Genomic DNA, 25739 nt, shown 5'->3' on the forward strand with positions numbered 1-25739 from the left:
ATCCCTTGGTCGAAAATCGTTGAAACTTTAGGATCAAGTTGCGACTTGAAAAATATGATTTTTGAGACCTTAAACTTGCAAAACCACCAAGTATTCAATCCAAAACTTCAGATCTAGAGTTTTAGGGCTAATTAGGGCAAAAGAGGCCAAGAAGAGGCAAAGTTATGCCAAGGAAGGCTAGGGTTTGGGGATAAGGGGGATAGAACAATAGATCGAGGGGTAAGGAGGAGAGAGAAGGCCACAAAAGGTCAACACGTAGGCTCAGAGGGGGGGACCCTGGTAGAGGAGGAGGCTGTAAGGAGGATGTTGAGGGTTTCAGGGGCAGAAAACCCACGGCAAGCCCTCTAGGGCTACCATCTAGCCTTCCAGAGGGAGGCTGAGGCCCAAAAGGGCCACGGCTAGGCCCAAGAAGGCCCAAAAGGGTCAGCGCAGGGGTCTAAGGATGGAGGTCGAGGCCTCTAGGCCTCACGACCTGCCTCATAGAGGCCGAAAAGGCTGACGCAGGAGAAGAAAAGGTTGGCATTGGGGCCTAAGAGGCTGATGTTGGCCTTGGATGGGCCAGATCTAGTCCCAAGGAGGCTGAAAAGTAAAACACTTGTCTCGAAATTTTTTTCTTCCTCGGATCTAAAGTTTGCTGAATAATCTTCACTGAATGGCCATACAAAATTATCTAGAGACTAGATCTCACCCTCAAGGACCTAGGTCTAGCTCGTCTTTCACTTGATCTCTTGATCCAACCTGCAAAAAATAAAGTTACAACACCCAAACCCCAAATATATACAAAATAAATCTAAAATCCCAACCCAAGTTAGCAAAATAATTTACAATATAAATTTACAAAATTATTTTACAAATTATACAAGGGTTTCAAATAGATTTTTGAGAGAATAATTTTCTATAGTATATTTTTTCCTTTGAAGAATGACTAAAAATTCTTCAAAAAAATTATGCTTACTATAGCCTTAGTGAAGATTCAATCCACTATATAAAAACTAGAGATCCAAGCAAAAAGATCCTTGACAACAGTTTGTGAACATGGAGACCAAGGATTGAGTACCTACAAACACTTTGTATTATCTCAAAATAATCACATGAAGCACGACATAGGAAGCCCATAGTCAATACATACCACAAATCAACAAACAAGAACACCTCAAGTTGCACCCGAAAGTCTTTTATTATAGCAGAAAAAATAGTTCCCAGCAGGACAATTGTATACAAAAATGCTTCAGCACCAATATTCTAGCCAGAGATCAAGATGACTAGAGACTCAACTGACTCTCTAATTTTTAGATAAATCCTCCAAATAGAAAAATAATGGGTAGTTTCTTTGATCATTGTCAAAATAATCTTAGCCGTTGATAAACACTTAACGATCTTTTAATCTTGGCCCTTCATTTTTTATTTTTGAGGAATTTTCGAATTTGTCATTTAATTCCATTTTTATTAGCTCAAAATTAATTATTTTGAGGTAATTTCCTCAAAACTTTAACGTTGACTTAACCACCATGGTCCAAGGGTCCAAATTTTCTTGAAATATACAATATTTTCTTGGTGGAGGACCTTTAAAAATTGATTCTTTTAGGACCCACGAAATTTTCCACTTGCAAAATTATTTTTTCCTAAGACAATTTAATTTTGACTCTATTAATTAATTTTCTGGCTTAGGATTTATTTTATTTTGCGAGAAAAAATAATTAATGTACACATGAGGGGATTTAATTATTTTTCCACCCTCAAATACATAATATTTTTCATTTACAAGACTCATAAAGAGAATACACATTTGTCTTAGACCCTCAAGACACATAACCTATTTGCGACGCAATATGATCTAGTAAACCAAGTGATTTGTAATAAAATAATTAAGCCAACTAGATTAAATTATTTCCAAACCACTTTTACATCAGACTTGACTAAAAACACTAGGACTCACCTAATAATTCGACAATAAATTTCACCCTAACTTTGAGATTTAAGCTTGAGGGAAAAAATTCTTCTGATTAGCCGTGTCTAGAAACACAAGTAATCAGCGAGGTTAAAAAACCTCCTAGGATGGAATTCGTCATCAAAATTATAGGCTTACCTAGGTTGTTATATAGACTCAAGGTTTTACTAAGATCATTTACATTACATAACTTGCAGAATGGGATAACCATGACACACAAACTGCTAATATGTGATCCGATCTTTGTTGAAAAAATTGGTACTTCCGCTTCCTTGGAAGTAGAAAATTTGAGTGCAACAGATGTAAAGAGAAAGTCTAGATAAAGCCTATTGATATATAGTGTTGGAGTTGAAAGTCTATTCAGATCAAATCCAGGTTTGAGTCAAAGTTCATAATTATGTCATTGTCAAAGTCATAGGTTAAGTACTGTCAAATCATGACATTGGTGCGTCAATTAAATTTTCCAGTCTTGTTGGATGGAGGTATATTTCCTACAAGAAACAATTTAAGTAGGTACAATGAAGATTCAAAGGAAGAATTATGGAAGAAGATGACAAAAGAAAATGCAAAATAGAAAAAGATGCAGACTACATAAACAACAGATGACAAAGAAAGCACAAGTAACATGAGCAAAGAAGATGCAAGAAAAAGATAGAAGAAGATGGACTCCTAGACTTAAATAAGAGAAAACAAAAAGAATGAAGCAACAAAAGAAACGCAGTCAGAAAGGAAGACGAGAGAAATGAAACTAGAAGAAAAAAGAAGATGAAGATATAAGCAAGAAGAAGGATATGAAGAGAGGTAAAATAATAGTATCGTCTATTCAGAATTGAGATGCAAATGTAGTGAATCCATGAAAAGTTAATCCCTAAAAAGATTAACAGTCCCTAATGTTTTTGGATGATCAAAAGGAAATGTTTGTATAAGGACTAGATTAGCCTGAATGGAAATTTAAATTGAATGTACTTGGGTCAATATGATGTAACCTTGATGAGGCAAGGATACTACCATTGAAAATTTAGTGGTGCTCAATAACCTTGTCATGACAAAGAAAGTGGTTCTCAATAACCACTTGTCATGAAAGAGGAAGGTTTGGTCATTTGAAACCACTTGATGTAATGTATGTTTGTGGTAACCTAAAACCACCTAAGGTTTGTATGGTCAACGATAATCCAAGAACACCCAAAGAGTAAGCCAAAGAAAGCCTAGGTTGATGATAATGTAGAGGAAGTTAAAGTTATAGGTATAAAGATATATTGTTGAACCATTTCTGAGAAAAGGTTTCCTAGAGAACAAACGAATCCAATGGATAGTGACCCATGTATTCTAGTGGATGCTAACTCTTCTATGTCAACTTCAACAAACACATTATTTATGTTTTGCAGGTACAAGATGAAAATTGAAGATGAATAAAGATGAAAGCAAATGACCAAAGAAAAAGACTACAAAAGATAGAAGATGAAGATGGGACCAGTTCAAAGGACAACTAAAGATATTGAAGTCACAAGTACTCGTTAATGGGAAGTATGAAGGAATAAATCCTACTAGTGACTAATAATTAATGTCTAAATTATGTGATGAAAATGTAATGAAGTCAATCAACCATAGAAGTCTACAGAAGAATGAGATATTAGGAGAAATGATTGATGTTAGGGATGAAGATTGATTAAGAAGTTTATGAAGAGATTCATGAAGATATTGTGGAGGAAGTTATGAAAATGGTTTGAACTAAAAATCTCATTCTGAAACCAGTTTTCTTGTGTCTTCATTTCAGAAACTAGTTGCTTGAGGTCTATTAGTTTTACATGAAGCTATTTGTTATCGTTTTCAAGAAATTCCACCCTCCATAGCAAAGTATGGACCTTGCGTCCCTGATCCTTGAAAGCTATTGTTTACTAAGCAATCTAAAACTAATTTGCTATTAAAAAAGCAAAAGCAATCAAGCATATCTATTGGCACTTACTTAGGTTTTAGCACTTCTAAAGGGTTCAAAAGAAATTGGAATGAGCATTCAAGAAACATTATTAAGAGTATCCATACAATCACATGGGGATGAGTTGAGTTGGAATGATGTTCCACTTTTCCTCTTATGAGCAACTATCTGCTATGCCCACATCTCTCTCATTCTGTTGGCTACAAACTCTGCTACATCAATTATTAACTTACATTTCCTTGTCGGGAATATTAATGGAAGCAAAGTATGAATAGTTTTATAGGGCAATTTCAAGGAACTTTATCAAAAAGTTTGCCTTCTAGCATACTTGAGTCAGCTTAAAGCCTGTTTCCATTTCCAAACTTCAAATGTGCGCAGACCAGGCAACACAATGGAAAAAGATGCCGGAAATTCTCATTTGGTTATCTCTCTCTTCTGCCTTTAAAACTCAACCTTTAAGCAGACTATACTATGTAAAAATAATACAACTGCATAGCAATGATGCAAGTGTTGAGCAAGCAGCCAAAATATAAGTGCATGAAGAATAATACCATTAAGAAGATAATAGAAAGCACTAAATTGTGAAAAAGTTAAAGGTACGTGTTACTTTTCACAAAACGAACAATCACATGTGCGTGAGCATGTGATTATTTCTCAGAAACTTCACAGTTTGATTTATCAGATAACTCATCAGTACATATTTTAAGGAGCATTTACAGGAAGAGTTAGGAGCACAAGAACTTCATATGTTTTAGATTGATATTTATGTGCCAGCTGGAGATTATATTCCTTTCTTAGTTCAAATACCAGAACAGTTACATTAATAAAACAGCAGACTTACTCTGATAGTTGCCTTTCCAATGGGAGCACAATTTGAATGTGTACTTGTGACAATTCCCTATCCATCATCTGTGTAAACACAGGAGTCGTCATCGGAATTTTCTCAGCCCTAGAATTTTTTCCAAATATGTACCTAGAGAGAAAAACACATGCTCAATTGCAGATCAAGTACAACTCCAAAAAAATGGAGCAAAGAACCAGACCACCTTTTGCAGTGGTAATAAAAACTTACTAAAACACATACCCAGTAACATTATTGAAACCTGATGAACCAGTAAGCTTATCACCTTTTGCATCTACCACAATGAAAGGCTCATATTTCCGCACCTGTTCAGGAGCTAAACAAGATAAGTTTTGCATGCCTCAAATTTTTTAGATTCCCGTAAATATCCTACTATACATATTAGTTATTGTAGAGCTAAAGGTAAATAAAAAAGAGATTATTTTACAAATTCCAGGGCATTATGTTGTAGTGAAATTGATGGTCACGTATGCTTCATTTTCAATCAGGATGCAAAGTTAGATGATTGACAAGAAACAATGATCTCTAACTAAAAGAAGCCACTCAATGAGAAAAGAAAATGTCATGTCCCTTCTCAAACACATTTGTAACAGGGTGTTTGCACACATTTTTGCACAATTTTGGCTAAGGGAAAGAACCCATCATTTTCAACTTAGGGACTTAGGAGGGAGTTCGACTGAATTTGGTTGCTAGTGGAAGGTGGGGGCCACCCACGTGGGAATTCGAACTAGGCCATTCGAATAGCTTGGAGGGAATTCAAAGTGTTGGATGGAGGGGCCCACATGAGGCAAAGAAGGCCCACAAAGATAAAAGGAGGAGAGAGCTCTCATTTGGGATTATTCTTACAGCTTGCAATCTAAATTACTTGATTGTTCGCTCCGCTGTTTAGCTGAGTCAACCGGTTGTTTAGCCAAGAATCTCTCAAGCTAAAGATTCAACCTCTACTTCGGGGGACCATCTGTGCCCGCCCTAGATAGGCAATTCCATAAGTATTTCAAGAGTTCCAGGAGTGTGCTACAGCCAGTGTTTTTAAAACCGGAATCGGTGACCAGACCGGTCCACCTAATGAGTCGGTTTACTGACTGGAACCAGTCTAACCGGGATTGGTTTGGTCTAAACAAACCGGTTTTAGAAAAATACATTAAATAGTTAATTTTTAATGAAACAAAACTATTTTTAAGATTTAAAACCATGATTTGAAGCCAATAGAGACAAAATATGGAAAGTTGCTCATTTATATACCATGTAAAGGTGAATATATCGAAATGGCACCGAGTGCAATACATATCATCGACAAAATAGCAAAATACATAAGCAATGAAGCTCTAAATGGCCTATAAAGTCCAGAAACAATGCTGCAAGCTATGAGGCCATTGGCCTACTACAAGTCTACAGAGTACACATGATCAATCATCAAGTTCATCACCACTACTAGCCATAGGATCATCATCAGGAGCTACATAGACATCATCTGGTTCAGAGTCTGAGGATGCCTCAGCTTGATCTGCAACCTCAGTAGCAATGCCACCAATAACAATAGAAGTGGACCTAATGGAAGCACGAGTTTGTTGACCTGCATGACTAGTGCCTTCCATTGGTTCTTTGCCTTTCCTTGATGCCGCTACTGATCCTGGTTCTAATGCCACCACAAAATCTGCTTCATCCCCCGCTAAAGCCATGTAGATATTAAAATCAGCCTCAAACACAGGATCTTCAGTCTCCTCCACCCATTCTAATGTTGGATCAATATCGTCAAACACAATAGGATCTAGATCAAGTGCTTTGTTCATCATTTGGTTCCTCCTCAGTTGAAGGTTTTATTACACGAAAACAAGATCATTTAACCGTTTTTGTTCCTTAAAGGCTTGGAGAGGGTGTTTTTGGAGGGAAAGCACCCTTAATTTCCCTCTAAAACCCCTAAACTACCTTGGAAGAGCCGCACTATGGGTCCTCAGTGGGCATGGCAGGTAACCGGTCGATTTAGGACCGGTTAGGTCAAATTTTCCGCCACACAGCCTATTAAACCAGGTTTTTTCACCGGTTCCAACCGGTGGGCTTGCTAACCGGCCAGTTAGACCGATAACTAGTTAGCTAGGCGGTTTTTAAAACTATAGCTACAGCACTAACATTCAGCCACAATAGGGAGTGCGTATTGCTAGCTAGCTGGAGAATACACAGGGGGAGTTTGGAGCTATCAGTGATCAAGCATTTGCTGGGAGCATTAGAGGATTGGGAGAGCAACAAAGGGCCAACCTTTCTTGTGAATTTTGGAGCCAGCATCCCAGTGGTTCGAATTACTGGGCTTGGGGACAGCGCAGAGGGCCAATCCAGCAATTTCGTGGAGCTAAGGAGCAGGTGCCATAGGCCGGAAGCCCATCCGGAAAGTCAAGGAATTGATAGCAGAGGTCAACCCAACACTTTGGGTCCATTTCCGAGAGGATTTACAGGCAGATTCCAGTAGGCCGAGTTTTGTAGTTGTAGTTGAAGTTGGGCTCCAAGGGGGTCGAATTTCAGAAGTCGAAACTAGCCAAATTACTTCGTGGGTTTTTCTAGGTTTTCTGAGACGAGTCCACGGTTAAAATTTAAGAATTTTCTAGATGTTATTTGGGCTTGAAATCCCAATTCTTATAATAGCGCGAATCGCTAATTAGTTGGTTAATTTGCACCATTTTTTGGATTTGACTTTGGCTAGGAGATAGGCCAAACCCTTTCTGAGTTTTTTGGGTTTTGGGCAAGGATCACACTCCTAATTTTATATAATTTCCTGGGCAGATCTAAGGGGTCAAACAGGGGTCCCAACTGAGCCAGCAGCTAGAGGAGCTAAAGGGAATTTGGGCCAAAATTCCGAGGTCAACATTTGGCCAATTCCTTCATGGTTTTTTCTGGGTTTAGGCCAAGGAGCAAGGAGCTGAAATCTCATAATTTTCTGAGCACCGGAAGCAGTGATTCCAACCCCTCGAAGTTAGCACACAGAACAGTTTTCTGGGGTAGTGCAGTTCAATTTGGTGCCGCAGTTGTAGCAGCCTTCAATTCAGCATTTTCTCACCTGGGTTTTGTCATGCTTGTCCTTTGAGACAAGCCCAGGTGCACCATTCTATTTTACAATTGTATTTGCTCCTAAAGAAGTAATAAAATGGCTTTGCAGTTCTCTATTTCCAGTGTTTCCATGGGTGCTTAATGTATATTTCGGTTTTCTAATTATTCGATTGTTTGCATGTTTGTATATCACTTATATTCCTATTTAGGAACTGTTGACCACGTGTCAACGACTCATAGCAGTACACCCACTTTTTTAGCAATAGGGATAGCGCCTGATCGACGTGTCCGTGCCGTTCAACTATCATCATCAGCCTGATCATCATGTTATATTGTAAACCCTTTCTGCATATGTAAATTGTAAATAATCTCAGCAGATCCGTGTCGTGTATGTAATTTCCTAGGTAAACCTATTTTTCTGGTGATGATCTACATTCCGAGAGGTTTTTTGTCTCACCGATCCATTCTCGGATGGTCGGTAGAGTTTTCCTTCAGCCTTACCCCAAAGCCGGAGTGGATTTTGTCACTGGGATCTTAGGAGAGTCCTAGTGTTCTAGATCGAGTCTATGTAAAAGTGATTAGGGAATAATCCTAACTATTTGGTTAGGTTCTTTTATTACAAATTGCTTGATCTGCTAGATTATATTTGTGTCGCAGAACTAAGTAGTCTATGAGGGTCCTTTTCAGATGGGTTCCCCCCTTGAGATGTAAAAAATGTGAAAATTATGATGTAAAGTGCGTTTGCATATAAGTTATCTTTGCATAGATAAAATTTACTTCCAAGCATAAGCTTGGTCGATAGACAGATAGATCTCCATCTGTCTTTTCTTGAGAAGCTTGTGTTAATAGTACTTAAAACGGTGACATTGCAGTCGTCAGAGCCACAGTTTGCTGCAGCGCCGGAGGCACCAGGTATGTTAGAATTACAGGAGAGGTATCATTAATCACACCTTAATAATAAAAGAACCTAACCAAATAGTTAGGATTAATCAATTTGTAATAAAAGAACCTAACCAAATAGTTAGGATTATTCCCAAATCACTTTTACATAGACACGATCTAGAACACTAGGACTCCTCTGAGATCCCAGTGACAAAATCCACTCCGACTTTGGGGTAAAGCTGAAGGAAAACTTTGTCGACCATCCGTGAATGGATCAATGAGACAAAAAACCTCCCGGAATGTAGATCGTCACGAGAAAAATAGGTTTACCTAGGTAATTACATACACGACATAGATCTGCTAAGATTATTTACAATTTACATATGCAGAAAGGGTTTACAATATAACATGATGATCAGGCTGATGATGATAGTTGAATGGCACGGACACGTCGATCAAGCGCTATCTCTTTTGCTAAAAAATGGGGTATACTGCTATGGGTCGTTGACACATAGTGATCAACATCTGGCTCTACTTGGGGACACGTTGCTACAACGGAGGAATGTGAGAATCTAGAATCTGCATCCACGCAACACACAATATAACATAAGTAGTGTCCATCCAAGAAATCATCATATAACGTTAAGCACAGGAAATATATAAGCTCTTCATTTATTAACTAGTCTAATAACATGAAAAACACAAATCTAACTACAAAATGAAATACTGAAATAACAGGACATAAGGTTAGAAATACAATACAAAGATGCCCCATGGCATCAGATGCGTTCAATATAGTGCATACTGAGCATTTGCCTGCTTTCAAGCAAATCTATCGGCTGTTTCTCAGATGTGCCATGTCCAATTCTACATACAATAGGACTTTTTCCCATCCGAAAATCAAGTTCCTCGCGGCCATCTGATACATCAAATCGCTTTCTCATTTTCTTTCTCTTGCGCTTTTTCTTTGTGGCATGCTGTATCACTGATGGTGTGGAACATTTTCTTTCAAAACTCTCAGATGAACTATGGAAGATATTCATGACATGTCTCTCTTCATTCTGCATCTGCTCTATCAAGAATGATGGATCAGTCTCACAGGTGCCATGAGTTATAACTTGATCTTCTATGACTGGTGGACTAACCGTGTGAGCATCAACCTGATTATTAATTTCCATTTTATCTAGGTCACCTTCAATTAGCCAGTTTTCAATGGAACAAAGGACCTCATAATAAAATGGATCTTGCTGCAGCAGATAGGGAGGCTTATGATCTATTGATATTTCCTTGTTTCTTTCATCCTCTAACTGATGCTGAAGTTTCTGTACCTATATTGTTATTCCATCCGATCTTTTGATTGTGTACTAAGCTCTCAAGCTCTGTTGTATACTTTTTTGAATTAATGCAAAATTCTTTGGGGTTTCAATGTGCTGTAGTGTTTCTCTTCATGAATTTATGGTAACATTGTTTTAATTTCTACTTAATATTATGTGAAAACTATCAATTAATAGCTCTCTTAGAATAATCTGAATACAAGTATCTTATTCAGTTTGTTGGATCTAGGGTAACATTTTTAAATTTTGATTGAAGTAGCAGGTATCTCTATTTCTTCATAATTTTATTATTGTTCTATTTCTCTACTTGATTTGAGGGTTGATCTAGTGTTTGCAGAAGATCTCTCAGGTTCTCATTGAGCGTTTGGAAATAGCCCTCGGTTGGACCAGCCAACTCTCAACACATATTTTCTAAAGAGCCTACTTCATATAAGCCTCAGGGTTTATCTAACGATAATCTTTTTTCTGCAGGGTGTTTTTGGGCTAATACCTCTCTAAAATTTCAAAATATTTTAAATATTTTGTGAAATTTTTTATGGATCTGGCTATTAAGAGCCTTAGATTATCAGATCTGGGAGCGGAGTTGGACTCATACTCCTCAAATCTGATAAATCTGTAAATTATTTGTATAGATATGTAAATTATTTTTGTAGATATGTTATTTACTTGTGTAGATCTGAAATTTTGTAACATAATTTTGAATTTTAACACTTGGGTTTTTGGATTTTCTCTATTTTTGTACATATTAGATATTGGGTTTTTCTCTTTTCATTGGTGCAGGAATAGATCTGAGAAATCAGCCAAGAAAATCTTCAGATTTGAGCTAGATCTAGATACTGGAGGGCAAGATCTGGGCTCAAAGATTGTTTGCAGGAATAGATCTGAGAAATCAGCCAAGTAAATCTTGAGATTTGAGCTAGATCTAGAACCTGGAGGGCAAGATCTGGGCTCAAAGATTGTTTGCAGGAATAGATCTGAGAAATCAGCCAATTAAATCTTCAGATCTAAGATTTTTCAAGCAAATCTGGGAGTTTTGAGACAGATCTAGGCCCTGGAGAGCAATATCTTATCCCAAATCTTTTTACAAGGCCAGCCATTAAAGATTTTGCAATAAATCTGAAGATCTGAAGCAAAATATTTTGTTTCAGAACAAGGGTTTCAAGTTTTGGGGCTCCTAAGCCCAGATCTGCCTTCTCCTAGCCAAACGCTAGTTCTATTGGGCCTAGATTCCCCTTGCTCCATTTCTGATTTGAATATTTGATTTTCTGAAGCTAATCATTGGTGGGTTTTGCAAAAAAATTGGTAAAAATTTGTGTTTCAGGTATATAAAAAAATTTGGCAACTTGGCCAAGTGATCTTCAAGGCCTAGGGCCTAATGGTTTGATCTCTAAACCATCTTTTTCCTCATTGTTTGCTACAGCAGTCATATACCTTTCTAATAGTGGTGAAAAACACATCTAAGTGGTTTGAAATTAACTAAAAAATTGTTAAATACATTAATAAGTCATTTATGTTTGATGTGTATCAAAAATTTGGCCTAGATCTACATTTTGGGTGACTGTTATCTCTGAATAATTCTGTTTCTGAAGTCTGAAATATAACAGTGGCAAAATTTCATGTGGGTTAGCCTAAAATCAATTCCTAAGTTGTCTAATACATTAAGGAATTAATTTCTTGAGTTGGGCATTCATCATTAGGCTTATTTCATGTTTTAATTGCTCGTTGTAATAAGTATATCAAATCTGATATAATTCCGGAAATCACATCACAATAGGCTGAAAATTTTTGATAATTCATGTGGGCAAGTTTGGAAAATTTTCGATAAATTCTTGGCATAAAGATATCATTGATAGCTTATTGTTTTCATTGTCATATTGTTGTTGTCATAAAGTTTTTCTTACTGTTGTCCTAAAAATTAATTTCTGGAAATTAAGTACTCTGTCATGGAATTGTGATAAACAGCATATCCTTTGTTTCATAAACTGAGTATTTTTTTGAGCATCAGTTCACACTGATATCGAATTGCAAAGTTGCTTTTGTTCTCTTCGAGCTAAATTGTATCAAAAAGATTTGAAATAAGCTGGTGTTTTAACTATAATATCTTCAAGAGTTTATTTTCTAAGTCTTCATCTAAAAAAAGGAGCTTTTCATTTGGGTAATTGAGGGTTTTTGCGGCATAAGTGTTTTCCCATTCTCGAGTCTACCTTCATCTCATCTTCCAGTGCATTTGCATATAAGTTAACTTTGCATAAATAAAATTTACTTCCAAGCATAAGCTTGGTCGATAGACAGATAGATCTCCATCTATCTTTTCTTGAGAAGCCTATTTTAATAATACTTAAAATGGTGACCTTGCAGTCGTTAGAGCCACAGTTCTCTGCAGTGCCAGAGGCACCGGATATGTTAGAATTTCAAGAGAGGTATCGTTAATCACACCTTAGTGTGTTTCTCCTAATCTTCTCTTTGTCAATTACTACGAAATCAAGCTCAACACAGAAAGGATTGAAGGGTTCACATTTAAATATGCATTTAACTAAAATTAACCAAGATTTTTGCATCTCACATTAGTTTTAGGATCTGCATTTCATATAAAATAGTCATTCATCTAAGCAGCAGTTGCTAATCGATTACTTGGTCTTAATTTTCCTAGCAAGATCGTTGACTCCATAAGGCACTGGTATCAATCATTTAAAATCTAATCAAATCTTATAAGCCTTGCTAAAACTTAATCAAGTACTTGATCGCTTCACTGTGTCTTTCGAACTGGTTGGTTCCCAACTAGTTCTTCTTCATTCCACTTTTCCATAGGGTCTACCCCCCTTAGCCTGCTGTAGGGAGACAGCTTAAACGGAAAGATTGGGGATCAAGATGGAAAACTCAGATTAACAGATCTATACAAATAATTTACAGATCTATCAGATCTGAGAAGTATGAGTCCAACTCCGCTCCCAGATCTGATAATCTAAGGCTCTTAATAGCCAGATCTATCAAAATTTCCACAAAATATTTAAAATATTTTGAAATTTTAAAGAAGCACTAGCCCACAAACACTCTGCAGGAAAAAGATTATCGTTAGATAAATCCTGAGGCTTATATGAAGTAGGCTCTTCAGAAAATATGTGTTGAGAGTTCGCTGGTCCAACCGAGAACTATCCCCAAACGCTCAATGAGAATCTAAGAGATCTTCTGCAAACACTAGATCAACCATCAAATTAAGTAGAGAAATAGAACAACAATAAAATTCTGAAGAAATAGAGATACCTGCTACTTCAATCAAAATTAAAAATGTTACCCTAGATCCAACAAACTGAATAAGATACTTGTATTCAGATTATTCTAAGAGAGCTATTGATTGATAGTTTTCACATAATATTAAGCAGAAATTAAAGCAATGTTACCATAAATTCATGAAGAGGAACACTACAGCACATTGAAACCCCAAAGACTTTTGCATTAATTCAAAAAATTATACAAGAGAGCTTGAGAGCTTAGTACACGATCGAGAGATCGGATGATCTTGACTGATAAAATGACCTCCTATTTAAAGATAAATCCTCCAATGGCTAATTCAAGTGATGCACATCAAAGCAATCTCAACCGTTAATGAGGATCAAAATTTCTTTCAATCACATCCGTCGAAATTTTAAATTATTGAGGAAATTCGAATTTTTCAATTAAATGCATTTTAATAAAATTTTGGAATTAATTTTCTCAAAATTTTGACTTTGACTTAACCCCAGGAACCAAAGGCTTAAAATTAGCAAAACAATCAATTTACCTTAGTCCCTAGACCTCTTAAAATTTAATTTTTAAGGTCCAACGAATTTTGTCTTCAGAGAATTTAAACTTACCTAGGACCTAGAATTAATTAAATTTCTGGCTTTGGTTTTTAATTAATTTTGGCCAGAAAATTTAATTAATTACCCTATGAGGGGATAAATTATTTTCCCAACCCTTAGGACACTTTACATCATGATTTTCACATTTTTTACATCTCAAGGGGGAAAACCCATCTGAAAAGAACCCTCACATACTACCTAGTTCTGCGACACAAATATAATCTAGTAGACCAAGCAACTTGTAGTAAAGAAACCTAAACAAATAGTTAGAATTATTCCCAAATCACTTTTACATAGACTCGATCTAGAACACTAGGACTGCCCTAGGATCCCAGTGACAAAATCCACTCCGGCTTTGGGGTAAGGCTGAAGGAAAACTTTGCCGACCATCCGATAATGGATCGATGAGACAAAAAACCTCCAAAAATGTAGATCGTCACCAGAAAAATAATTTACCTAGGCAATTACATACATGACACAGATCTGCTGAGATTATTTACAATTTACATATGCAGAAAGGGTTTATAATATAACATGATGATCAGGCTGATGATGATAGTTAAACGACACAGACACGTCGATCAGGCGCTATCCCTTTTGCAAAAAAGGGGGTATACTGCTATGGGTCGTTGACACGTAGTGGTCAACATCTGGCTCTACTTGGGGACACGTTGCTACAACGGAGGAATGTGAGAATCCAGAATCTGCATCCATGCAACACACAATATAACATAAGTAGCGTCCATCCAAGAAATCATCATATAACATTAAGCACAGGAAATATATAAGCTCTTCATTTATTAACTAGTCTAATAACATGAAAAAAACAAATCTAACTACAAAATGAAATACTGAAATAACAGGACATAAGGTTAGAAATACAATACAAAGATGCCACATGGCATCAGATGCATTCAATATAGTGCATACTAAGCATTTGTCTGCTTTCAGGCAAATCTGTCGGCTGTTTCTCGGATATGTCATGTCCAATTCTGCATACGGTATGACTTTTTCCTATCCGAAAATCAAGTTCCTCGTGGCCATCTGATGCATCAAATCGCTTTCTCATTTTCTTTCTCTTGCGCTTTTTCTTTGTGGTAGGTTGTATGATGTATCACTGATGGTGTGGAACATTTTGTTTCAAAACTCTCAGATGAAGTATGTAAGATATGCATGACATGTCTCTCTTCATTCTGCATCTACTCTGTCAAGAATGATGGATCAGTCTCACAGGTGTCATGAGTTATAACTTGATCTTCTATCACTGGTGGATTAACCATGTGAGCATCAACCTAATTATTAATTTCCACTTTATTCAGGTCACCTTCAATTAGCCACTTTTCAATGGAACAAAGAACCTCATAATAAGATGGATCTTGTTGCAACAGATAGGGAGGCTTATGATCTATTGATGTTTCCTTGTTTCTTTCATCCTCTCACTAATGTTGAAGTTTCTGTACCTATATTGTTATGGCATCCATCTGGTTAGAGTGTTCAACCTTCATAGCACTGACTTTCTTGGCAAGGTCTTCCTCCATGCTCAATAACTTATTCTAAAGACATATTTGACTAGCTTCCATATCTTTTATTACTTTGTCATTATCTGCTTTTATGGTCATCAAGCAATGTTGCATAGAGTTTATCTCTTTCTCATGATTTGCTTGTATGATAACTAACTGATTATTATAATCAAACCTCATGATGGTCATTTCTTCATCCATAGTTGACAATCTGTTCTAAATCGAACTTATTTCTTCTTGATAACTTGCTTCCATGGCAGTCACTTGATTTGAATGATGGAATTCCATGATCGTCATATTTTCCTCTAGGGCTAATAACTTGTTTTGCATAGCATTAATTTCCCTGTCATGATTAGCTTTCATGGTTTCCATTTCCTTAGCATGCTGACTTTACATGTCGGTTACATGATCAGAGTGTTTAATTTTCATGATTTCCATCTCCTTATCACGTTTTTTCAAGTGGGTGTATAAAGTTCTCATATCCTTGACGTAATCAGTTACAAATTTTTCTTGATTAAGCTACATATTTTTTACCAACCGCATTAGTTCTTCTATAATTTGCTTATGATTTTCCCTTTCATTGTTGACACCATTTTGATAACTTGTCCCTATTTTCCCACTATCATGGATTTGATCTGCAACAGTACAAGTGGATGGCACATTTTGATATGGAGAATTGTGTTGAAATCTTTCATCGATAGCTGGACCCTTCCTAAGATCACTTCCATTCTGTTGCATAATTTTAGGGGCACAAGGCGAGCTATCTTGATAACCATATCTATCTTTAAAAGCATTGGCGATGTCTTGTAAAGAAGTGAAAGAATTTTACCAGACAATTATTAAACCAATTCAAAGCATCACCCTCTAAAGAAAAGGAAAATAGACACATTTTGACATCTTCATGATCATATTGGGGAGATCGACAATATCTGAGTATTGTATGAGTAAACCTGCATAGATGCTTTCTAATAGCGACTGAATCACCACCCGAGAACAAAGACAATTTATGAATGGCCACTTCCGGAATATCATGGAGAACATCAGTAAAATGACACGGGGTAAATGAATCATCCATGATGACTTGCCTAAAGGAATAATGAGGGACCAAATGGATGCTAGAGAGAGTCCTCTGCTCAAGAAAATCAAGAGATCCACTAGAAGCGAGCTTCTAGTAGAAATTCTTGTAAGAAATGAAAGAAGTGGAGTCGCCACTTGAACATGAATCTAACTCTAGGATCCAAAAGGCAACAAATAATCAGATATAAGGGAGGGCTTCTTGTCTGAGAAATAATAAATGGAAGAAGTGGATGAATAAGTGGAGTCACCACCCAAACAAGAAACGAATCGAAATGTCCAGGTGCTCAGATTGCACAGATGAAACGATTAATGAGATGACAAAAGGCAAGCTGATGAAAAGATCAAATGACGCTAGGAAATCTTGTGCCTCTTGACAGGCTAATGAATGGCGGAAAATATGAGATGATTGAAATGATGAATGTCGTAAAGCCAAGGCCCACTAAATCGGTCCCCGGTGGTAATGCCAAGAAGTGTTGGCTTTGCCGGCTCGAATGAGAGATGAGAAAGATGAAAGATGAATGATGAGGAAATGTCGTTGAAACGCCGAGAATAAAATGTCCCCGGCAACAGCACCAAAAAATGTTGGCGTTGCCGGTAAAAATGATAAAGATGATATGAGGAGAATGAAGATAAAATGTCGTTGAAGCGCCGAGAATAAAATATCCCCAGCAACAGCGCCAACAATGTTGTTGCACAGAATGTCTAGGCATTGCGACAATGGCTCAGATAGGGGTTTGTCACCCTGATCCCCAATCTCTCCGTTTAAGCTGTCTCCCTACAGCAGGCTGAGGCGAGTAGACCCTATGGAAAAGTGAAATGAAGAAGAACTAGTTGGGAACCAACCAGTTCGGGAGACACAGTGAAGTGATCAAGTACTTGATTAAGATTTAGCAAGACTTATAGGATTTGATTAGATTTTAAATGATTGATACTAGTGCCTTATGTAGTCAACGATCTTGCTAGGGAAATTAAGACCAAGTAATTGATTAGCAACTGCTGCTTAGATGAATGACTATTTTATATGAAATGCAAATCCTAAAACTAATGTGAGATGCAAGAATCTTGGTTAATTTTAGTTAAATGCCTATTTAAATGTGGACCCTTCAATCCTTTTTGTGCTGAGCCTGATTTTGTAGTAATTGGCAGAGAGAAGATTAGGATAAGCACACTAAGGTGTGATTAACGATACCTCTCCTGAAATTCTAACATACCCGATGCCTAGACATTCTGTGCGACAACAGGAACATTACAGAAAATCAAAGCATCTACCAACCATAAGAAAATTTGAATACTCGAAAGAAATGAGGTACCTGTTACCCACCAAAATGGGTAACCACATAGGAAAAAACTTCTCTCCTACATTAGACGGCTAGCCAGCTACCCCTAATACTCATTTCTTGATGATGATATGCCATGTGCCTCCACCATCTACATCAATTACATACCTCTCAACATCTGGCATTCCCACTTGGATGAATGTGGGTTGCTATTTAAAAGGTATTTTGATCATTTCGCAATGGGGTGCTTATACTTGTTTGTTTTGAGCATTTAGTATGGATAAAGGGGTGATCTAGAATGTGAAATTTTCCTTGAAATGCAGCAACTGGAATTAATTCTTCTAACTGATTAAATTATGTAGTTTAATTTGTTACAGAAAAATAACAAATTAATCACACTGCAATTTCTTCACAATAAAAACGTTGTGGAAATAAAATGGAAACTAAGAGAAATCTAGCACATACACAATAAAATTTGACAATTATTTTTGGACAGTTGTCCCCGGAAAAACCAAATGTGGGAAAAATGGTGCAGCAGATGAGGGTTTTATTATTATGCAACAGTGAATAATCTGAATACATTTTGGATGCCCAAACTAGCAATCTAATCTGAGAGAAATACTGGCAAAATCAACTGAGGGAAATATAACCTCCTCCACAAGAAATCTTGACTCATTCTGGCCACTCGAACTGGTTAACTCAGACCCCTCTGCGCAACTTTTGTGTAAGCCTTGTGCAATCACTCACACACACTGCCTAGATCTGCCACAAATTTTCCTCTGACTAACTGCTACTGCTCTGGAAAGAATCCTCCTGACTTCTGGAAAATTTTCCCTTCCCAACTTCCAACAACTGAACCATCCTCCTGCTCAACCAAATGAAACTACCTCCCTGTGTAGCCTCTTGGGGAAATAACTCGGCCTCCTCTCTTGTGTCTCTAGAACTGGAAACCTCCTTCGGAATCATTGTCTCTACCCCTCTGTGTCCCTTCTGGATCGAACTCTCTTCCTCTGCTTGAACTCGAAAGCTAGATAGCTCGATCTGCCAAGGAACTCGCACTATTGGCTTCTCTTCCGTGTGTCTAGCTCCAACCCCATTGACCTCCTCTTATAATCTCACATTGGCTTACCAACGGCTATGATTAAATCCTCATCAACTGCTAAGACCATCTCTGAGTTGATCCACGTGTGTTTATAGAGAAATCTCACCTTCCTCAATTTAATTCCTGTGAATTAATCATTTTTCCTAAGTTAGACTTGGGAAAAATTTAATCACTGACTAGTTAACTTAATTAAGGCATCTCCAAGTGGTTTCTTCTGAAACTTTTTTTGCGTTCTAGAGCTCTTGTGTTTCTAAGCCTCTCTAACCAAGTTCAAGACTAGAACACCTGTTTGATACTACAAAAATAACATGGAAAAGTTACTGATCTTGACTTAAATATGTTCTCTCACCTTACCAAGTGGGTTAATCTTTAGCCCTAGTCCAATGGGACTTCCCTTAAGGCCTTAGAGTTGTAAGAGGGGCACTACTTGGAAAACCCAGATTAAGATAGCATGTTCATTCTCCCCTACATCATAGTTGACACTTTCCATGCAACATTACAAGCCCCTATATACCACTTCCATTCTTCGGGTCTAACTTGTCGTTGGTTTATTGGGATTTGGCACCCTCATGTCCACACTCCTTGAGTAGGGCGGGGAAACATTGCCTTGGAGGTTTGTTGTCGCACAGAATGTCTAGGCACCGCGACAACGGCTCAGCTCGGGGGCTGTCACCCTGATCCCCAATCTCTCTGTTTAAGTTGTCTCCTTACAACAGGCTAAGGGGGGTGTTGTCGCACAGAATGTCTAAGCACCACAACAACGCTCAGAGTAAGGGTTGTCACTCTCGATCCTTACTCACTCCGTTTAGACTCTCTCCTAGACAAGTCAAGGGGGGTAGTCCCTAAGGTAAATGGACGAGAAAGCCTGTGGATCACAGGTTCTAGGAAATTTTAATGATGGACAACCTGATGAATCTAAATGAATCTCGATTAATTCAGATGAATAGATTAAACGTTAATGTAACCAAGATACGACCACAAGATATAAATAATTATAGACCAGTGCATTTAATATTTGAATTAACCATCAACTAAATAAAACAAGTTATCCAGAACGATTTTCAATATGTGACGAATAATGACAATCATGAATAATCAATATAAATGCCCAAAATTGTATCACGCAAGATATTCCAGATTTAAGGTGATTATCGTTAATGACCAAGATCTAAATTTTTTAATTTTCTCCAACAATAAATATAACTTAAAACAATTGTTGCATCGCGACCATAGAAAAACATGCATTTAAGATTTAGCATTTAACGTTAGAAACACCAAGGAATTTAAAATTAGCATTTCAATCGTTCTTTAGGAAATTAATTAAATGCAGTAAATGAAGAAATCATAATTTCTTTAATGACAAAGTGAATCGAAAGGATCAATAAATCGAAATTTTAATGGGCCATACGCCACATAAAAATTTTCAATGTGAAAGCGCAAGGCCTTTAATTTATTTCTCTAGCTATCAAAATTAGATTTTTTATGATTTCTTAAAGTTTTTTAGGGTTTTTTAAAATTTTTAATTTTCTTTATTTAGAATTTTTTATGATTTTAAGAAATTTTTGAATGTTTTAACTTTTGGATTTTTAAAATTCTTAAATATTTTAGATTTTTTAAGTTTTAGAATCAAAAATAAAAATCATAAAATAAAAAAATCAAAATAGAATGAAATCAAAATAAAATAAAAAATAAAAACCAAATCGATTTTTTTTTACTTATTAAAACCTTAATGAAACCTAACTAAAGACATGAAATCGAAAATATCTAACCTAATGTACATGCATACAAATAAAAAAAGAAAGGCAATCGAATGTACTATTGCTGACCCTAACACATAAATAAATAAATAAATCGAAGTGTTTTTTTATTGTGGTTGTATTATGCAGGTGAGAAAAGGCGTAGGAAGGAGACGTAAGGGTGAATCGCAGTAGCAAGAGGAGGCTGAGGGAGAATACGCAGGTTATAGGGTTTAGGCAACTGCAAACAACGTGGAAAGATTGTGAAAATAGAGAAAAGGGAGGACACAGATCGGAAGAGGGTGCAGCTAGGTATGAGGGTAGAGGGTTTGAAGGAAAATGAGCAGCATGCAGGGAGGCCTGCAATGGGAGGGTTGTTTGATATGCAAAAGAATGGCGCAGCGAACAGCCAAGAGCTAAAGCAAACAAGAATTCTATGGTTTAAAAAAAAATCGAATTTGCACAATGAAACCCAAAAACCAGGGAACAAATCCCAGAAACCCTTTGAAGTCTTTCTGGAAATTTTAATTAAAATTTTGAATTCACCTGCTACGAAATTCCCAGATCTTACAAAAATTTTCAGATTTGAAGCTCTTAAAACCCTTAGACTGTAAAATTAATTGAATAATCTCCCTGCAAAATTATGTTGATGAACCTCACAGATCCAGATCTTACCCTCCAGGGCCTAGATCTGGACTCTGCACAGTTTTCTTTTTCAGATCTGTAGCTGCAAGACAACAATAAAACACCCAAACGATATAGACAATGACCCAAAAAACTGAAACACAAAAAACGCAAGTCAGAAAACTGAAGAAAATTACAAATCTATGTACATAAATGGTAGATCTATCAGATTTAGGGAGTGTGAGTCCGACTCTACTCCCAGATCTGATGATCTAAGGCTCTCAACAGCCAGATCTAACGATTTAGCACGAAAAAATTATTTTTTTTTGAATTTTTAAAAGAGGTACCGAGCTCGAAACCCTTCATGCATCACCCATAAAAAATATCTTATGATAAGCCCGGGATCAAATTTAAGCTGGGCTCTTTAGAAAACACGGATCGGGAGTTGGCTGATTCAACCGAGAACTTCCCCGAATGCCCGATGATCTAAATATCAAAACTTTCCTGCAAAACTCAATTTAACCATCAACATAGAGCGAGAAAACGATAATGCAATTCAAATTCAATAGAGATACCTGCTATTATATTCAAAACTTAAATTATCATTCAACCCCCAATGACTGAGCAAGATACTTGTACTCAAATCACTCTTCAGAAAGCTACATCAATGGTTAAAAAGAAATCCGTACATGAAAATGACATATCTTACAGTATTTCCACGAAGAGTAACACCAGCAGAAATTAACCCCAAAGTCTTTCTTTATTGCTCAGAAAAAGATTACAAGAGAGTTTTTCGCTTAGTACACGATCCAGAGATCGGATGATCTCAACTGACAAATGACCTCCTATTTAAAGATAAATCCTCCAACGGCTAGTTCGAGTGATCCTTGTCAAAGCAATCTCGACCATTGATGAGGATTAAAATTTCTTTCAATCTCATTCGTCGAAATTTTAAATTATTGAGAAAATTTGAATTTTCCAATTAAATGAACTTTAATTAATTCAAAAATTAAAATTTTGAATTAATTTCCTCAAAATTTTGACTTTGACTTAACCCCAGGGACCAAAGGGTTAAAATTTAGCAAAATAATCAATTTACCTTAGTCCTTGAACCTCTTAAAATTTAATTTTTAAAAGACCCACAAATTTTGCCGTTAGAAAATTTAAATTTATCTAGGACCTATAATTAATACTTTGACTTAACCCCAGAGACCAAAGGTTTAAAATTTAGCAAAATAATCAATTTACCTTAGTCCTTGGACCTCTTAAAATTTAATTTTTAAAAGACCCACGAATTTTGTCTTTGGAAAATTTAAATTTACCTAGGACCTATAATTAATTAAATTTATGGCTTAGGATTTTAATTAATTTTGGCCAGAAAATTTAATTAATTAACATATGAGGGGACAAATTATTTTCTAACCCTCAAGACACTTTACATCATGATTTTTACATTTTTTATAATCTCAAGGGGGGAAACCCATTTGCAAAAGACCCTCACAGACTACCCAATTCTGCGACACAAATATAATCCAGCAGACCAAGCAATTTGTAATAAAATAACCTAACCAAATAGTTAGGATTATTCCCAAATCACTTTTACGTAGACTCGATCTAGAACGTTAGGACTCCCCTAAGATCCCAGTGACAAAATCCACTTCGGCTTTGGGGTAAGGTTGAAGGAAAACTCTGCCGACCATCCGAGAAAGAATCGATGAGACAAAAAACCTCCCGGAATGTAGATCGTCACTAGAAATATAGGTTTACCTAGGCAATTACATACACGACATGGATCTATTGAGATTATTTACAATTTACAGATGCAGAAAGGGTTTACAATATAACATGATGATCAGGCTGGTGATGATAGTTGAACGGCACGGACACGTTGATCAGACGCTATCCCTTTTGCGAAAAAAGGGAGTGTACTGCTATGGGTCGTTGACACGTAGTGGTCAACAAGGGGTAAACCCTATGAAAAAGTGGAATGAAGAAGAACTAGTTGGGAACCAACCTGTTCGGGAGACATAGTGAAGCGATCAAGTACTTGATTAAGATTTAGCAAGACTTATAGGATTTTATTAGATTTTAAATGATTGATACCAGTGCCTTATGGAGTCAACGATTTTGCTAGGGAAATTAAGACCAAGTAATAGATTAGCAAATGCTGCTTAGATGAATGACTATTTTATATGAAATGCAAATTCTAAAACTAATGTGAGATGTAAGAATCTTGGTTAATTTTAGTTAAATGCCTATTTAAATGTGAACCCTTCAATCCTTTCTGTGTTGAACCTGATTTCGTAGTAATTGGCAGAGAGAAGATCAAGAGAAGTACACTAAGGCGTGATTAACGATACCTCTCCTTAAATTCTGCCTCCGACGCTGCAGAGAATTGTGGCTCTGACGACTGCAAGGTCACTGTTTTAAGTACTATTAAAACAGGCTACTCAAGCAAAGATGGATGGATACCTATTTCTCTATCGACCAAGCTTATGCTTGGAAGTAATTTTATTTATGCAAAACTAACTTATATGCAAATGCACTAGATGATGAGAAGATGAGGTGAAGTTAGATTCAAGGATGAAAAGATGCTTATGTCGCAGTCTGCAGAAACTTCCAATACCCAAACGAAATGTTCGCTTTCTTAAATGAAGACTCAAAATTAAACCCCTAAAGATATTACAATTAAAACACAAGCTTATTTCAAATCTTTCTGATACAGTTATAGCTCAAGGAGAACAAAACCTTCTTTGCAATTAATATCAAAAGATGCTCAAAAAATACTCAATTTATGAAACAAAAGATATGCATGTTATCACAATTCCATGACAGAGTACTTAATTTTCAGAAATTAATTTTTAGGACAGCAGTAAGAAAAACTTTATGACAGCAGCAATATGACAATGAAAATAGTAAGCTATCAATGATATCTTTATGCCAAAAATTTACTGAAATTTTTCTAAACTTACCCACATGAATTATCAAAAAATTTCAGCCTGTTATGATGTGATTTCCAGAATTATATCAGATCTGATATACTTATTACAGCCAGCGATTCAAACATGAAATAAGTCTAATGATGAATATCCAACTCAAGAAATTAAATCCTTAATGTATTAGACAACTTAGGATCTGATTTTAAGCTAACCCAAATGAAATTTATCCACTATTATATTTCAGACTTTAGAAACAGAATTATTCAAAGATAACAATGACCCAAAATGTAGATCTAGGCCAAATTCTTGATACACATCAAACATAAATGACTTATTAATGTATTTTGCAAATTTTTAGTTAATTTCAAACCACTTAGATGTGTTTTTCACCACTATTAGAAAGGCATATGACTGTTGTAGCAAACAGTGAGGAAAAAGATGGTTTAGAGATCAAACCCTTAGGGCCTAGGCCTTGAAGATCACTTGCCCATGTTGCCAAAAAAAATTCAATACCTGAAACACAAATTTTTACCAAATTTTCTGCAAAAACCCATCAATGATTAGCTTCAGAAAATTAAATATTCAAATCAGAAATGGAGCAAGGGGAATCTAGAGCCAATGAGAGCTAGCACTAGGCCCAACAGAGCTAGCATTGGGCTAAGAGAAAGCAAATCTGGGTTTAGGAGCCCCAAAACTTGAAACCCTTGTTCTGAAAAAAATTATTTTGCTTCATATCTTCAAATTTATTGCAAAATCTTTAATGATTGGCCTTGTAAAAAGATTTGGGATAAGATATTGCCCTCCAGGGCCTAGATCTGTCTCAAAACCCCCAGATTTGATTGAAAAATCTCAGATCTGAAGATTTACTTAGCTGATTTCTCAGATCTATTCCTGCAAACAATCTTTGAGCTCAGATTTTGCCCTCCAGGGTCTAGATCTAGCTCAGATCTGAAGATTTACTTGTCGATTTCTCAGATCTATTCCTGCAAACAATCTTTGAGCGCAAATCTTGCCCTCCAGGGTCTAGATCTAGCTCAGATCTGAAGATTTTCTTAGCTGATTTCTCAGATCTATTTTTGCACAAGTGAAAAGAGAAACCCCCAATACCCAATATGTACAAAAATAGAGAAAATCCCAAAAATCCAAGTGTTAAAATTCAAACCTATGTTACAAAATTTCAGATCTACACAAGTAAATAACAGATCTATACAAATAATTTATAGATCTATACAAATAATTTACAGATATATCAGATCTGAGGAGTATGAGTCCAACTCCTTTCCCAGATCTGATAATCTAAGGCTCTTAATAGCCAGATCTATCAAAATTTCCACAAAATCTTTAAAAGATTTTGAAATTTTAGAGAGGTACTAGCCCAAAAACATTCTGCAGAAAAAATATTATCGTTAAATAAATCCTGAGGCTTATATGAAGTAGGCTCTTCAGAAAATATGTGTTGAGAGTAGGCTGGTCCAACCGAGAACTATCCCCAAACGCTCAATGAGAACCTAAGAGATCTTCTGCAAACACTAGATCAACCATCAAATCAAGTAGAGAAATAAAACAACAATAAAATTCTGAAGAAATAGAGATACTTGCTACTTCAATCAAAATCAAAAATGTTATCCTG

At 36.4% G+C, this 25739-nt stretch overlaps 1 protein-coding gene across 3 annotated transcripts in view; it reads right to left on the reverse strand.

Moving 5' to 3' along the window:
- The window catches only part of HBP5 (SOUL heme-binding family protein), a 377592-nt gene that overhangs the window by 153527 nt on the left and 198326 nt on the right, over nucleotides 1-25739 (reverse strand). For all 3 annotated transcript variants that reach the window (XM_089404429.1, XM_089404427.1, XM_089404428.1), the window contains 2 exons: nucleotides 4966-5048; nucleotides 4723-4854 (listed from right to left, as the gene is read on the reverse strand). In XM_089404429.1, coding sequence (XP_089260555.1) covers nucleotides 4723-4854; nucleotides 4966-5048 — 215 coding nt within the window. The remainder of the gene's footprint in view (nucleotides 1-4722; nucleotides 4855-4965; nucleotides 5049-25739) is intronic.

The sequence above is a fragment of the Pinus tabuliformis genome, chromosome 2_2 (genome assembly GCF_031772625.1).
Source record: "Pinus tabuliformis cultivar Carrire ecotype Pingquan chromosome 2_2, CPIR1, whole genome shotgun sequence".
In the NCBI taxonomy this organism is placed as follows: Eukaryota; Viridiplantae; Streptophyta; class Pinopsida; order Pinales; family Pinaceae; genus Pinus; species Pinus tabuliformis.